At 41.2% G+C, this 17,229-nt stretch overlaps 1 protein-coding gene across 1 annotated transcript in view; it reads right to left on the reverse strand.

Annotated features, from left to right (window-relative positions):
- Positions 1 to 5,639: 5,639 nt before the first annotated feature.
- Positions 5,640 to 17,229, reverse strand: part of MAGT1 (magnesium transporter 1) — a 20,617-nt gene continuing 9,027 nt past the window's right edge. Inside the window, exons 7-10 of the mRNA XM_032766966.2 lie at positions 15,046 to 15,109; positions 12,043 to 12,117; positions 8,945 to 9,035; positions 5,640 to 7,532 (exon numbers count right to left, since the gene is read on the reverse strand). Of these exons, the coding sequence (XP_032622857.2) occupies positions 7,517 to 7,532; positions 8,945 to 9,035; positions 12,043 to 12,117; positions 15,046 to 15,109 (246 nt within the window). The 3' untranslated portion in view covers positions 5,640 to 7,516. The remainder of the gene's footprint in view (positions 7,533 to 8,944; positions 9,036 to 12,042; positions 12,118 to 15,045; positions 15,110 to 17,229) is intronic.

A 17,229-nucleotide genomic window follows, 5' to 3' on the forward strand; every position in this document is an offset into this window, starting at 1 on the left:
CATGTTAAAGCGTTGCCGCTTTAAAGCTCTCCCAGTGCTATAAAAAACCCACCTCCATGAGGGGAATAGCTACAAGCACTGGAAGCACAGCTCAACCATGTGGAGGCCTATACAGCCACAAGGGACCTTCTAAGTTTCTCAGTACCGATATCCTCAGCAGCACAAGAAGGTTTACACTCAGTACCGACGCTTGCAGTGCCTCCCTCAGAGTACCGTTACTTCTCAAGCTTCCGCAAAGGCCAGTGTAGTTCAAAGGCAAGCCTAGGATGATATCCCTGATACCAGACTACCCATCCCAGTTCCAACTGGTTCTAGCCCCTGTGCCCCATTGTCAGACATTTTGGATTCTTCCTCATCGGACTCAGAGGTGCATTCATCTTTATGACATCCAAGACAGAGGGCATACCATCCATCAGAGATGGGAACTATATGTCATACCACCCTTACAGCACTGGCCTCCTCCTAAGGAGCAATTGCCCAGTCAAGGATGGGTCTCAGGTCCATATGAGTGGCCATTCTGGGCATGTGTGGCACCCCTCTTCCCACTAGAACCCCCTCTCAGGCACCTAATTCTTTGTCTTTGAGACTGCTCTCAGGTCATCGGCACCAACAGCATCATTCTCTGGTACCCACTACCGAGCAGCCAGAAGTCAGCCAGCTTCCCCCAGCACAAGTCATGAAGCAGCCACCATCTCAGAATCTTGTGGCATCCTCTTCGTCGCTAGATGAGGCTATTGAAGCAGCAAGAAATCAACTACCACCAGAAGACCACAGAGCTCATCAAGATCTAATGAGAAAGGTGTCCTCTATTCTTGACATTCAGGCAGAGGAGATACATGAAAGCTGTCACAAGTTAGTGGACATTCTTCCAGAGTGGCTCTCCCAATTAATGAAGCCATTATGGAGCCAGTCAAGGCACTGTGGCAGACACCATTCTCCTTACCCCAACAGCAAAGCAAGCTGAACAGAGATACTATATCCCCTCTAAGGGATATAACAATTTATACTTTCACCCTTCCGCAAGTTCTTTGGTAGTGGCAGTTGCTAATGAACAGGAAAGCATGCTAATGAACAAGGACACCAACCATCGACAGCCAAAGGCAAAGTTTTCAAGAGGCTGGACTTGTTGGATGCAACCTTTCTTCTACAGGGAACCTGCAACTCAGGATTGCAAACCAGCAGGCACTGCTGAGCTACTATGACTTCAGCCTTTGGGATAGCATTATAAAATTTAAAGACAAGTTACCAGAGGACCATAGGCAGGACTTTGAAGTAATAGTGGGTGAAGACAAGCTAGCTGGCAGAACTACTAGTCAGCAGAACTGTTAGTCAGGACAGTTTAGATGGCACAAACATGGCAGCTCAAACCCTGGCATCACCCATTTCTATGAGATGTTCATGGTTACAGTCATCTGGGATCTTCTCAGAAGCGCAGGAGACCATCGAGGACCTAGAAGCCTAAAAGATGGGCAATATTAAAATCTATAGGGTACAATACTCAGGTAACAAAGAGGAAACAGTTTAATCCTCAACTGCAATGCAGATACCAGGATTTTGCTTCCAAGTCTCAAGATCTGCTGAGGAGAAAGTACAGAGGTTATAGAAGACAACATCCACCACCGCACTCTTCAGCATCAGTGGGCTCATCCTGTCCAGCCCCCTCATCCAAACAGACATTTTGATGCATTGGTTGAAGGTGGTGTACCTGTTCTATTTGTTTCCCACCTTTTGTTTACAAATTGTTTATCCCACTTCCTAAGTGCTTGTAACATCAGATTAATGGGTCTTAAGCAGTGTTTCCTCTAACTTTTTATGTCCATATGCAGAATGAATTTTGTTATATGCACCACTACGGCAATGATGTTTGGTGGGGGTGGGGCCAAGGCCAAGGGGTTTGGAGTGTAGGAGGGGGCTCGGGACTGGAGCAAAGGGTCGGGGTGCGGGGGCGGGTGAGGGCTCTGGCTGGGGTGAAGGCTCTGGGGTGGGGCCAGGGATGAGAAGTTCAGGGTATGGGAAGGGGCTCAGGGCTGAGGCAGAGGTTTAGAGTGCAGGGGGTGCAGGCTCTGGGGATGAGGTGTTTGGGGTACAGGCTGCCCCAGGGCTGTGGTGGGAAGAGATGATTCCCACTAGCCCTCTCTCACCGCAGCAGCACAGGCCTGGATGAGAGGCACCTCTCCCCAGCTGCAGCAGCTCTGGTGGGGCTGGGTCAGGCTGGGCTGGGCTGGGCGAGAGGTGCCTCTCCTGGGCACTTCTGGCAGGGCTGGCCCAGGCTGGCAGAGTGGCTCATCTCCCCAGCAACTGTGGCGGGCCTGAGTAGGGGCATCTCTCCCCGCCTGCGCAGCCCTTGATAGCCTCCTGCGCACCCGCACAGCTTACAGGGAACTTAGGTCTTAAGTATGGTGGTGTTCTTTGAGATACATTGCAACTGTCCATTCCACAATCCACACTCCCTCCCCTCTTTCTATCAGTGTCTAGACCATATGAAGGAACTGAGGGGGAATGGGAATGACTCCATCTCTTATACTAGCACACGTGATGAGAGAGGGTGCTCAAGCCACCCCAAGAGGAGAACTTTTTTCCTCAGTGGTACCAACAACTGTGCACAAGGTATGCACACACCTACAGTAGGACAGATAGGTGCAATATCTTGAAGAACAAGAGTTAGAGAGAGGAAGGTAACCATTTTATCATAATTTTTGCTATTATGTATTTGAATAAGTTTAGAATGAGCCTTGCTATGCAATTGGATATACGTCTTCTATTTCTTGGCTGGGAGCTTCTATTCTTATATCATAAAACCCTTGGGACACAGACTGTATCTTTTACAAGCACAATAATAGTCAACAAGCAAATCTCATCTATGCATTAATCTTCACATCTTAGTGATGTGAAATGGAGAGGTTTGTTTGGATAGAGCCAATTTCCTGCATAAATGGGAGGAGGAAATGTTGTATTTTAGCCCCACACAAAATTTCACAGTAGGTAAGTGTTTTTACTGAAACAGTCAGTGACAATGTTAGGTTTCAGACTAAACATTCCATTAAGAGGATTGGGGAAGACAGGGGAAGAGAGCATTTAATTGAGTAAGGTTCAGAAGATTATCTTCAAAAGCATCCAGCCTAAAACTTTAATGCTTAAATTCTGCAGAAACTGATAGGGCCAGCAGAGGTACTTGTTTGTGACTCCCATCTCCTGGTTCATGCTAGCCCTGCCCATAACTGGTGAAATCCTGGTCCTATTGACTACAATAAGGGTAGGAATTCACTTTTTAAAAAAATGAACATTTAGGTTCTATGCATTTGGTAACTTTTGCTATACAAGCAATAACTATAATGGCAAGTTTGTGCTGATTTTTTTTTAACCTATTGCTATTTTTAATCATAAGCATATTATAGTCACTAGTTAAACTTCACAACACCTCTGTAAGTGAGCTTCTAATTCTCTCCATTTTACAGAAAAGGATATGGAAACAGTACTCTTTGATGGCCAGTGAGAGAGATGATCGAAATGTAGCATAGTTGCACAATATGGTTTTGTCCTGCTTCGAAAAATTTACCAGATGGAACCAGATTTAAAATCATCTAGATGACTCCCTTTTTGTAGGACAATCACCGACCTTAGCACCCAAAGGGCTCCCAAAAATTGCATTCAGTTACTGTTATTCTAAAAGCAGTGTCTAGCATACACAAAGAAGTCATTCTCAGTCATTTCTTCAAAAGGAGGAAACCAGCAAGTTCTCTTCTCTGCCATACTGAGGAATCACACTTTCATTGTCAGGTCTTGTCGACATAAACAAAATCACTCCAGTTGTTCATTTTCCACTCAATTTTCTATTTCATTAGAGAAAAAACTGCCCTCCCTCCCCTTTTCTACTTTTACAATTTTTTTAATATAGTAAATTGTTCTCTTAATTGCAGCACTCCTGCTACATAAAATGCTCTCACTTTGGTTTGTGGGCACAAACTTGCTCTGGTGGCAGGGAATTTAATTTATAAGAACTCTCCCTTCAAAACATGATTGTCTTATGTGAAGAGGAAAAGGTAATATGAAATGTGGCCACTGCCGTATTACACGTGAACCCCTATGTTCACTGCTGCTGCATTACCCAGAAAAAACTACTTGATTTCTCTCCACCTCTAGAGAAGTGTAGTTTTATTTTTGTTTTTTTAAAGAAACAGAATTAAATTCTAAGACTGGAAATGCTTAGTCTGACAGTCTGGTTACATGATTTGGTAAACCCAATTTGCATAGCAGTTTACAGCCAAGCCTAATGTACTTGCCTTATGCTGTCTGCATAGTTTTACACTTACATATAGTCTGTAATTCCAAAATATAGCTACCACAATAGCATAACTGAGGGCAACAGTCAACTCAGATCACACCACAACAATGCTGGAATGGAAAATTTTTGCTGAGAAGGCCAGCTCAGAGCCACTCACTCTTCTGAACAGTATAATGGATCTTTAATGTCTGCACAGAACAGACAACCCCTTAGTCTAAAGGCACACACGGAGGAAGCTGACGGGGTTCAGTTGATCTAAATGAATTGAAGGAGCAAGTGTAATCTGCTAACATTCAAACTAATGGTTCTACAGAGTAGGTATTTCAACCCTGACTGTTAGATCCATAAGCAGATCTCCTTGGCACAAGACAGGGACGTTACAGGTCTTTATTAGAACACTTACTCTTTTTTTGCTCTATTTTAATTCACCTTGCCTTCAAGTCTATGCATTGTATTTACAGTCTTGGTAGAGAAGACAGAGAAATGTTTTACTTCTCACATCATTATCCCCATTTTATAAGTGAGACACTCAGCCACAGAGATTAAGTGGCTTGCTAAAAGTCACAGAGCAGGAGAATCTAGATCTCTTCACTTAAAGTCCACTGTCTTAACCATAAATGTCAACCTTCCTCTCTACCCACTAAAATGGTCTGGTCCACAGGTTTCCTGCAACTGCCTGAAAGCTAATCAGTCATATAACTATGTTCTCCTCTGAAGAGCCTATAAAAATGTACCTCATGTATTCAAAACTATTACGAGAAACAAGCCTAATAACAGTTAAAGCAACAAAGATTTTACCTTCTCAGAAACAGAGTCCTAAGTGGCTATGGTTGGATAATTTAGATATCATGACTCTAGGTTCCCAACAGCTGAAGTTCAGCAAGCTTGAAGATCTCTAATGGCAGCATTCTTGAAGTATTGATGAAAAAACAACAGCTGAAAAAATTAATAATTGCATTGCAAACATCTTCAAAGTTCCAGCACTCAGTGCTAACTTGCTTCTTCCTATACAAAATGCCATACTGGATAAGACCAGTAGTCCTTCTAGCCCAATATCTTCTCTCAGGACAGTGGCCAAATGCATCAGAGGGAATGTACAAGAAAATCCATAAGACCAAGATAGGAGAAAACTAGTCTTCTGGCTAGGAAATTTGAACACTGTCGTATTTTGGGACTATATTTTCTGTCCTAGTCAAGTAGACCCCAGACAGTTTATCTAGTCATACTGCTGACAAAAAGTCTATTAGGTCAATGTACTAGAGCGAGAAAAATTAACTTCATTTTCAAAAGGAATCACAATTTTCTATTTTATTAATAGAATATTTTATAATGTATGTTTAAATTTCAGACACAAGAATAAGGATCAGACTGTAAAACATTTTATTGAAAGTTGTCCAAAATCCAATCATGTGATTATCTGTGCCACTAAGGCTCATCATTCTGAGCTGTACAAAAACATATCTTAATATTTAAATTCATCCATTACTAAAAGACTAGATTAGTGTAGTTAAGGCACTTGAGATGTAAGTTAATGTAGCAAACTTGCATAACAGTAACATTCTAGTTTGAATGAAGTAGTTATTTCTCATCTACTCTTCAGTCTAAAGAAAACTTCCATATCCCTTTCCCCTTTGGGAGGGGAAAGAGGACAGGAGGTGAGAAATTACCTATTTATAACATCCTCCATGACAAACTACTTCCAAGCATTTGTCCTGCCCTGCAGCAGGCAGAACTATCTAGTCAAGCTGCAAGAGTTCCCACTAGTACAGGTGCTGGAATTCCTAGTCATGTCCCATTCTTAAGACTATTTGGGCTGAGGCACAAGAAGTCAAGTCTCCTCCTTCTTAGGGATGGAATGGAGAAGGAAGTGTCTCAGGGGCACACTATGCTTGTTAGTGGACATAAGAGCAGAAAATAAAGCAGAAAGGGCTACTATAAGACTAAGAGAATCTCCACTGGGATAGTAATGTTTATCCTAGGATCATACCTGTATCCCCCCACCCAATCTCCCTAGTAAGTGAGGCTGAAAGAAGCTAGAACAAGATAAAGGAGGTGGCAAGTCACAATTCCAAGTGATAAGGACTGAAAGTGCTGGTATGTCTGCTGGTTTGGCAGGATTCTGAGAATATTTTTAAACCACACTTAGGATCCCTCTGCTTTATCAGCTGAAACTGGCTCTTTTGGGCTATTTTTCAGATTAGTTTTTCATAATCAACTATTTAGAAGGAGAAAAGGCTAAGAACATTCCTGACCTTGGGCTATGTAGACTGGACTCACGGTGCCAGCATTTATTGCATACAGGGGAGTTTCTGTGTTAGGCAGGCAAAGAGAGTCCTCACTGGCCAATTAGTAACAGGGCAATGTGTTCAGAGGGGAAGTAGGGATTTCCCAGACGTATTAGACAGCTCAGGACAGCAGAGACTGCAACAAACTGTGGTCATTTTATTAAAAAAAAAATCAGTGTCTTTTTGATGATGGGGAGTGTTGAGCATTGAGGGGGAAAAAAATCAATATTAAACTACTCTAGATAACTTAATTCAAGAATCCACATGCATTCACCTGTGCTATGTGTTGATAACTTCCCCTTACTCTGTGTGGGTAATCAGTTGCACTGCACTGCACTTAAATACAAGAGATTCAAGATGAGGAATTGTAAGATTTGTACATTTGCCACTAGAGGCTGGAGAGTGTTACAGAAAAGAGGAAGATGTTTCTAGGTACATGCTGAATTTGGCCCCCTCATTCATGAAAGGGTATGACCCAGGCATCAGAGTTATGAAAAAAGGTAAAGGAAAAATGCCAGCGAGAGCAGCAATGGGTAGACAGGAAAGAGAATGCTATGAAAAAAAAAAAATACACCCCCCACAGACCTTTGAAGGAGCAGGAAAAATAAGGCAAACAAATTATCAAACTGAATGTAAGTACTCTTTCTAGTTATTTCAAATAAACACTAGTAGTCCATATTCTAAGTTTTGAATTCCACTAGGTTTAAAGTAAAATGGTTTAACATGATGTAAAGCTTATGAAAAAAGACTGAATCTTAATACTCCATGTGACTTTCAGAGCATACTGCTTGTCATATTAAGGCACTACACATTTTCTTTGGTTCAGTGTTTAACTATCTCATTCGCTTTAAAGAGAGGTAGCATGAACCATACACATTTAGCTCTTCAGTTCCATTACATGCAATTTCAGAGTTGACACCTTTCAAATGCTCCCAGCCTGTGGAATCCTTTAACTCATCAGGAAACTGCAACAAAACACAGGATATTTTTTTTTAAAAAAGAACTAAATCAAAGAAAGAAATATTCCATTTAGTTCTCTAGACATTTTCATTCAGAATGATTAGGGGCATATGAGAGACCGTAACATGACATGAAGTGGGTATGGTACAGCTGAGGTGAAAATAGTTGGGGAGAAGTCCCTTTACAGCAAGTCCTGTAGTAATTCATATGTTACATTGATTGGCTCTGGAGGGAACCACATCCATCCCTCCTGGGCTACAAAGTTGATTAACATACAAAGCTCATTGATGGTAGGAGAATTAAAAGCTGAAAATGTGGGGGTTCTGACAGTCTCCTTCCACATCAGTCACTAGAAAGAGCAGTGATCCAACTCTGTCCATTGCTCTGGAAGCACGCCCTCATTAGTTCCAAAACACTCTATGGGTTTTAACAGAATTTTTTTTGAAAGAACGATTGCCCTGCCCTGGCAGCGAGATGAAAATGTCAGCCTACAGAAGCAAGGGCAAATCATAAACTAGCAACAGAAGAGGAGAACAATGGGAGCTGGCTTCCTAACTCCCATTTGTATCTTTAAAATTTCCCCCCCCCAAAAGGATAAAATAGTTACAAATCAAAACCTGGTGTTATATAGAGTCCTACTGATTAGGACTTCAGCCCCTCAAAAAGTGTACTAGATGCTCCATATAACAAATGGAGAGACACAGACAGCTTTGAAGATCTCAGCCCAAGAAATTTAGAACTCCGGGTAGACTTTGGGTTCTAAATCCCTTAAGCAGCTTTGAAAAAAATCTCATCTCTAATGAGGTAACAATTAAGAAAGAGGTGATTTGGAAAAAAGTCTAGGAAAAAAGCTTTAAGGTCATCAAATGCTTCACTCCTATTACCGAATTTATGGCGAGTAATGACATGTGGCATGAAAAATGTTTAATACTAAGTAATCTTTGGGTTCTTACTTACTCCATACCTGTCAGAATATAAAAAGTACCATAGCACTTTTTCTTTTGTTTTGAATAGGATAGAGGAAATAGTGACTGTAACTGTTGACCACAAAAGTTTCGGGTCATTACTGCAGTCAACTAGCTTTTATGCCTCCTGAAAAGCATTTTCAGGACAATTTGTTTTCCATTTTTCTTCTGAAGTGGATTTCTGGCAAAGCAGTGTTTTTTATAATCACCCACTTTTGTCAAAAAACTATTGGGAAGGGAAACCCCAATCAAAATGAATGTAAGGTAACAGTTTATTCATTTTTAGTTACATTGTAAACCGTGCAAGTAGCACCCCATATGGTTATAAAATCTCAATGTTTTAAGCCACTGTACCTTTATTTACTACAATACTCTGCTCTAATCAATGTAATATAGCTAGATCAACACCTATGTATTAAAGCAGAACAATTTAAGCAGCAAAAAAGCCATACCTGTACGGGTAGCCATGGTATTTAGATCTGAAGACAGAGAGCAACCAGCTGAAGAATAATACCACCAGGCCAACACCAGCTACACACATTACTGTAGATAAGCAACAGAGTGCAGAATAAAACAATCAGACAGATAAGTCCACCCTGAAAACACCACTATGGATAGAGTTTTAAAAATGCTCAATAGCAGCTAAATCTCTACCTGCTGTACTCTATGGGAATTTAACTGTGGATGTCAACAGGAGCAGGATTAGGTGATTGCTGAGTCCCTTTGAAAAATCCCACCCTGCGATGCTGGCAGACCAGGTGCTATCTCTTGCCAAGGCTTTAGGCCTCAGCCGAGCACTGACAAATTCACTGCTGGAAACCAGTCTGTTTTCTCCTGTGTGTTAGTATGGTTAAGATGGGTATTGAACTTACAACCAGGTGTTTAGACTTTATGAAATGCTTGTAAATTGCTGCATGTATTAATCTCACTTATATCTTTATCACATGCTATTAGGTAATATTTAAGTTTTTGCTTTGCAACTGTAAAAAAAATGTATCCCCTGAAACTGAGCCCAGTCAGGAGGAATTGTCTCCTGTCCATCAAGAGGGCCCATCAAAACTAAATGGGCCATTGTGGGATATCACAATACAAAAGACTTTGGCTATGTCTACACAGCGCACCTTACAACGGTGCAACTGTGCCACTGCAGCCGTGCTGGCGTGAGGTGCGCTGTGGCCGCTCTTTATCTCCCAGCGACAAAATAAAACCACCCCCAATGAGGGGCAGTAGCTCTGTCAACAGGAGTGTGGCTCCTGATGACAAATTTGTTGCTAAAATTGGTGGTTCAGTGGGGGGAGAGGGGGAGAAGATGGTGTTGGGTGTTTTTTCATACCCAAGTGACAAAAGTTTTAGCGACAAAAGTTCAGTGTAGACATAGCCTTTATTAATTGCCCCTTCCATCCTTGAAGAGGCTACATGCGAAAGGGCTCGTCCCATCAGCTTGAATTTGGGAAGAAGGAAACACAAATAGCTGAGAAGAAAATTTTTCATCTCTTTTGCTGTTTGGACTCTCACAGGGCCAGAGATATGAAATAGAAGCAGAGATCTGCAGGGTCAACCTGGGTTAGTCCTAAAAGACATTCAGAGCTGACAAATTACAACTCTGTCACCTTTTGAAACCATACACTGTAACTCCTTTGTTTGTGTGTGTTTGCCTGCTTTCACCTTGTAATATTCTCTCATTTCTCTTCTTAGTTGATACATCCTTAAATAGTTTACTATAGGATTGGCTACAAGCATTGTCTTTGGTGTGAGACATAAGGTACAAATTGACTTGGCTCTAGGAGCAACCGGAGTATTTTTTGATCTTTGGTGTATAGCAACCACCTATCACTAAGTCCAGCTCGCCTGGTGGCAAGACAGACTGCAATGCCCAATGTGACTGTGACTCCATGGTAAGACTTACAGTGCTTTAGGAGTTCACACTTGTTACTGGGTTGGTGAAATCTCATTATAGAACATATAACCAGTTTGGGGTCTTTGCCCTGCTTCTTGACAGTCTGCCCTGAGGTTGGCACTCATGGTAGTGAGCCACTCCAGACAGTGTGACACACCCTGTATTGATAATACAATCCAGTATAGAAAAGTAAGCCCCTCCATCTCTTTTAATTAACAAATACTACATAGCACTTAAAAGTCCATATAACCCAGAGTGCCGTTTTTTCTCTTTTGCACCTCACTAAGCTCCTCCAAATGCTTCTGTAGAAACAAAGTTCACCTCTTTCAGGATGTACTACGCACAACAGTACAGTTGGGCAGAAGAAAGCAACTCTCTCTGTCTCTCTCACACATTGTGGAGCAGCAGAATAGGGGAAGGTAATTCCATCCCTAGGTTGGGAAGTAGCAGAGCAAAGGAGACAAAGGCTGGTGTCAATAACTCCCTGCTCCCATCCAAAGGGCCGACTGTGCAGGGGGAGTTTGAGCAGAATTAACTGTTGCAGATAAATGAGAGGAGCTAGTGCACAGCCAAATAAGAGTTCTTGCACATTATAATATAGAAGATTGTGGTTGGGTCATACTTTTCTGCTGAACCAACCGCCATGAACTGTAGAGAAGGAAATGTGCAAAACACTTCTATAAAACAGACAACACAGGCCATATACAAGCATTTTAAAAAAAACTAAAGGTGACAGTGTCCCTTTAAGAAGCAGCCCACAAATAAGTGTTTGAGAACCTCTGTGATAAGCCATAACTACCATAATCTATTGGGTCAATAATCTGTGAACTGACAATAGACTGAAAGAACATTAGCCAGCTGAGTTACACGAACCAAATGTATATAATGTTACTTGAGGTGTACATGCATTATCAGGTACTAAAATAGGTCTGTGGAATGTGACAAAGTAAAGGCACCAGAGTGTGTAAAGTATTAGCAGGTCGCTGCCTGTTACACTGCTATTCAGGATGAAGTATAAACGGAAAGGGAAGGTGAGTCAAAGGAGAAAGCTGTATCTTCTCCCCTCCTGGCTGGTTAAAGCAAGGAAAGCCTCTGAGGAAATATTGCCCAGTGTTTTCCAGCTGATTTGCTCTCTGTTTCAGGATAATTTTGTGCACAATAAATAAACAAATAAACCCTGAGGAAAGGGCTTTTCTTGGATGGTGACTTATATGGATTTTTACTGAAAGGCCATCTTATCAGATCAAATATATATTTGATAACCTGGAACTACCCTAGTGCTCATCCTTCCATTATGAGTTTAATAGTTGAGCTTGTATTTTTTAGTAGTCTCTCACAGAGAAACGAGACAATTGTTCAATACTATCTTGCTTCTCTCCTCTGTGTTCCAAGTCCGCTCCAACAATTGTCTGAATAAAAGATGGAATGTGAAATAACTTTTAATTTTATTGTTTTGCTAGATTTCAACACTGAAGGAGGAATTAAATGCAGAGAACCTAAAAACCTTGGGGGGAAAAAACCAAAAACAAGCTAATAAAAGTGCCAACACTGCAGTAAACCATCACACTGGAAACATTTCCTGAATGCATCTTCCCTTGATGGAGATTCAATTAAGCAACAAAATGCACTGTTTGGATTAAAAGTAGTACTTACTTTTTCTTTTCCCCACATCCATATCAGAGGTAGCAGCTTCATGCAGGAGTACCATTCCTAAAGTAACACCACCATCTGCAAAAGCTGTTTAAGGCTAAACTGACAGAGACACCATGTATTTTATTTTTAAATGTAATAAATCCATTCAATCATAATCACATATGTGGCACATACAAAACTTATTTGAAAGATTAAAGACTCCCCAGCCAAGATAGAAATGGTAGAAAAATTACAACTAACATGCAGTAATGGTAATATTATTCCAGGAAACACAGAAGAGCAAAAACCAGGAAAATGTCAGAGGTCTGTTTAAATGCACTAGCTACAAATCCTAATTAGATTAAGCAAGCTTGGGGGAAGAAAAAAAAAATTAAATCACACTTTTCCTCAGAAAGAGGGAGGTATGAATTAAGACCTTGCCTCTAATACATATTGGTCTACCTTGTTCACCTTCCCATTCCTGATGAGAAGTGATTCTGAAAAGCTTGTCCATGTTATTTTAAACTTCTGTTGGCCTAACAAGATGATAGTTCATGTATTTCTCAGTTTTTGTTTAATTTGACAGATACCAGGCACAAACAGCAAAATCTGGACTTCTCTGTTTTTCAGTTTGAACTATTATTCACCAATAAAGACTTGCTAAAATTAAGGTCAGAATTTATAAGCTGGTTATGCTGTATTTGACCATAAGGAAATGTGACATAGTGAAACTCTATATGCAACAAAACAGAATGGAAGCCCTACATAGTTTAATTGCATTGTAATACATACATTTCAGACCTAATCCTGCTCCCACTGAGAAAAAAAAGAGGGGGGGGTGTTATCATTGACTTCAATGGGAGCAATATAAATCCTTCGATTCCTGTTGAAATGACTCTTCAGTTAGTGAAGCTACATGAAAAAAATTACAATTATTAAATAATTCTACCAAATTGTGCCTTTTTTGAAGAGTTTTAATGATTAGAAAATTTGGTAGGGGGACTGGAGACACACAGACACACAAAATGAAAGCACTTTAAAGCCCCCCAATTTGTTTTAACATTTTGTCATTGCAATCTGCTTGACAACTCTTGATAAGTGGAATTTGACTAGATTCAGAACCAACAGAAGAGAGTAATAATAGCTAAAAAAGGAAAGAAAGAAATTCCCTCTGTCCCAAACTGGTCTTTATGGCAACACTTTTGCCTAAAAAAAAAAAACAAAAAAAAAAACAACCACCTCTCTCTCATGCTGTTCAATAAATGCACTGAAATTTGGAAACCCTTTCAAAACACGGAGTCACAAAACTCTATCACCAACTTAAAACAATCAGAATAAATCAAAAGTGCAGTGAAAGAAAACAAAGATTCCTGATGCTTTGTATCAAACTTGTCAGTTCAGGTAAATGAAGAAATTAATGTTAAATTATATTGTGGCTACACTGTAATATTGTAAAGAGACAAAAGATTAAGCCTGTCATTTACTGAAATAACAAGACACTCGGGAGGAGGAGGGATAATTCACACAAGACCCATTTTGGAGCCTGATGAAACTGGATACCAGCTGAGAATTACAAGGTCAACTGTAGTTTTTGTTTTTAAACTAAGAATGTGAAACAATGAGAAAGTTAATGCGATTTTAAGTTTTGCATCATTTATATAATGTGTACCTCCAAAATGCTTAGCAGAATTAAACAACAAAATGGAAAGGAACTGGTGGTGGGTGGGTTGAAAATGCAGTCTACCTTTTTTCAGATGAGAAGAGAGCTTGAGTTGGAGACACCCTAGAAAGTCTGCTCCAGATGGCACCAACTAAAATAGAGGGGCTCATGCACCAGTGACCTTACTACAGGAAAGGGAAAGGGAAGGGAATTTTGTACTAGATCTTGAAATGATTCAGTAGATGTGGAGCCAGTGCACTAGCTTGATGTTATTATGGTACATTTTCTGCTCTTTGTGCTTTGAAAATGCAGGCAGGGGTATCTGAAGAGCGGGGACTTTGAGGCTGTAGAGAAGGTTGTTGCTATAGAAAAGGTGAGGAGACAAATCACCTGGACAAAGATTTCAGTAAGGAGATAAGGTAGTGGCATACAGAAGTGATGTGGAGGTAGGAATTGGTGGATTTACAGAAACACAAAAGATCCTTGAGGAGGAGAGTTCAGAAACAAGGACAACTAAGGTTACCAACAGTGGAAGGAAAAAAATTGCACATCTGACCTGAGGAAAAATAGGAGAGAGAAGTTGAATTGGAAGATATTGAATTGGAAGAAAAACTTTAAAACATAGGTGAAGGCAGTGGTGACAAAGCTGGAACTTTACTCTGTCAAGACAGGAAAACAAAAGGTATGAAACAATAGCATAACAGCTAAGGTTAAGATAATAATAGGATAACTCAGAAGTTTGCAGTGGCCCATGAACTAAGCATCTATGGGATTCCATTGGAGAGGAAGTCTTAGTACAGAGGAAAGAATCCACCAACAGAGTTCTGCTTCCACCTACCTATTGCCAGACACCAATACAGGGTGTCTCAAAGAATGCAGTGGTCCACAGCTTCATTTAAGGGCATACTGAGTCTCAGGAGAAAGAGAAGAGAACGGCTCTTCTAGTCAGGGCTGGCTCCAGGCACCAGCAAAGGAAGGTGTTTGGGGCGGCCAATGGAAAGGAGCAGCACATCCGGGTATTTGGTGGCAATTTGGCAGCATGTCGCTCACTCCCTCTTGAAGGGAAGGACCCGCTGCTGAATTGCCCGCCAAGGAATGAAGCGGCGCAGCAGAGCTGCTGCTGAAGTGCCGCTGATCACGGCTTTGGGGAGGGGGGGGGGGCGCTTCGCTGCTTGGGGTGGCAAAAAAGCTGGAGCCGGCCCTGACAGTAACCTAATCCTGTTGAACTGACAGACTGTGGGCATAAGGAAATGTTGGCTGTTGGCATATTATAAAGGCACTACTCCTGTAGTGAAGGGAGAAGGTATAGGTTTGGCAGAAAATTAAATTGCCATCAGATGTGTAAATTTTATGATAAAGGATACTAAAGAGTAGAACAATGTGTGTTTCAGCCACAAATTGGGCTTGGCTGCTTCCATGGATATAGTTCTGTAAAAGACAAAATTCAATTAAGAAAGAAACTTCGGAGTTTAAAGTAATTAGTAATGGATATAAAACCTGGGGCTAGATTCTGTGTTCTCTATCTCAGGAACAGAGCACAGGAGAGGTGTCCCAGGAGCAGCAGGGACAAAAGTGGTGTTATGTAACCTTTGCACCATCCAGATATTGGGCTGCTGCAGGGCCAAAACCATCTTTCAGGTGTATGGTAGAGCATAGCCCCAGGGCTCTTTGAACCTACAGAAGTGTTACCTGGCCTCCCCTGCTGCCCACATTCCCTTTAGTGCAGTGCAGAGTACTACAAACATGCCTTCTCCTGCCCTTGCCCCCCACCACCCTCCACCCCCACTTCCCCAATTAGTTCTCTTCTTCTCCCTGTTTTCTGAGTAATGTGAAGATGAGTAGCATGAACTCACATACATCACAACCCTATGTGATGAGAATTCTCCTCCAGCACCTCGTGGGCCCTATATGTTGGGCCCCAGAATGAAGCACTTAAGGTCTTCCCAGGATAAAAAGGGGAAATAAAGAAACCAAAAGAAAGTTACCAATGGGAAAAGTTAAGAACAGAATGAAGAATAAAGCTAAAGTCTAAACCAAATTTTTTTTTTATGATGTTGAAAAAAAATATCTGCCACATGTGCCCTTGGGAAAGAGATAAACAGAAAGCAATAGCAAGACACAGGAAATGCTGGTAAGAAAAACATTAAAAGTGGAAGTTATTTTCACTCAATGTAGCTTAGACAAACTATTCAGCATGGCTGATTTGTTTTTAAAAGTTTGCAAACTGAATAAGTTAACAAACAAACAGTTTAGACTATATGGAGAATAAAATTTTACTGCTAGTCAGTTATATTTGGAAAGCTTTGCCTAGGTGGGGTTGTGTTAGATCCCAGCACAACAACATTTTTGACAGCAGCTCAGCAATGCTTTGTAACACTCAAAGAATTAAAAATGAACGTGGTTGGAAAGCGTATGTGTCTGTCTAGGTAAAGATCAAGATATGCTGCAGGAATATTTTCACATTTTACTCACAGGTTAATTGAAAGATTTTTGAAGCAGCATTTCAGTGTCTATATCTGTGGCACAGGCATCTCAAGAGAAGCACTTGAGGTGCATCTTGCCTATCTGATATGCAAGGCAGAACTGAAGAGGACAAGACAGGCTAATACAAAACTTTTTATTAAGTCATAGGATTAAATTCTTATAAAATTCAGTAAAACATCAAAGAGAACAAAAGCATGTCTGAATATGTACAAACAGAAATAATGGTTTTACATACTAGTTACTGGGTATGTGGGGGAGGTAGGAGAGAAGAGCTGTTGTACATGTTAAAATAAACAGGAAGGCCAGGTTCTGGGAGGCAATAAAACTGTTTAACACAGAGAACCTGAAAGCAGCAGAACGCTGCTTAAAAGTCCAACTACTGTCACATCTCCCACTACCCGGAGATGTCTTAGATTCATTTTTTAAGACGTGTGTATGGAAGTGACAGAGTAGAGCAGCGGAGGGCATATGAGAGATGGAATTAAAATGTATGGCGTCGAGACAAAAGAGAAGGGCTTGAGATAAAAAGTCGATTAAAAAAAGCCAATTCGGTTAAAATAACGTACCCCCACAGTCTAAGCAGAGTGCAACTGTTGCGCTTCCTCTAAAATAGATTAGTAACAAGAATATATTCTGGAAGAAAGTGGTTAGCAAAATATCTATAAAATGTAATTTCAAGTTTGGAAGTAGAAAATAAAACAGGTATCATTTCTGACTCACCAAACATGTAACATGATAATTGGTACTTATCTACCCTAAACAGCAATGAGCTCCCAAAATCCTAAGAACCGGTTCCCCCAAGGTCCTCGGCGGTTTGGCGGCAGACGGGGTCTTCACTCAGTCTGGGTTTTCAGCAGCAGGTCCTTCACCCAGAGTGAGTGAAGGACCCGCAGCTGAAGTGACCCCGAAGACCCGGTACAGAACCGCGCGGTAAGTACAAGCCCCATATGCCTGTCTCCCCCATGCCACCCACCCATCTGGCCCCAACCCACGTTCTGCCCCCGACTGCCCCCCTCAGAACCTGCAACCCACCACCCCCTCCCAAGACCCCCCACCCTAACTGC

This window comes from Chelonoidis abingdonii, chromosome 8 (genome assembly GCF_003597395.2).
Source record: "Chelonoidis abingdonii isolate Lonesome George chromosome 8, CheloAbing_2.0, whole genome shotgun sequence".
In the NCBI taxonomy this organism is placed as follows: Eukaryota; Metazoa; Chordata; order Testudines; family Testudinidae; genus Chelonoidis; species Chelonoidis abingdonii.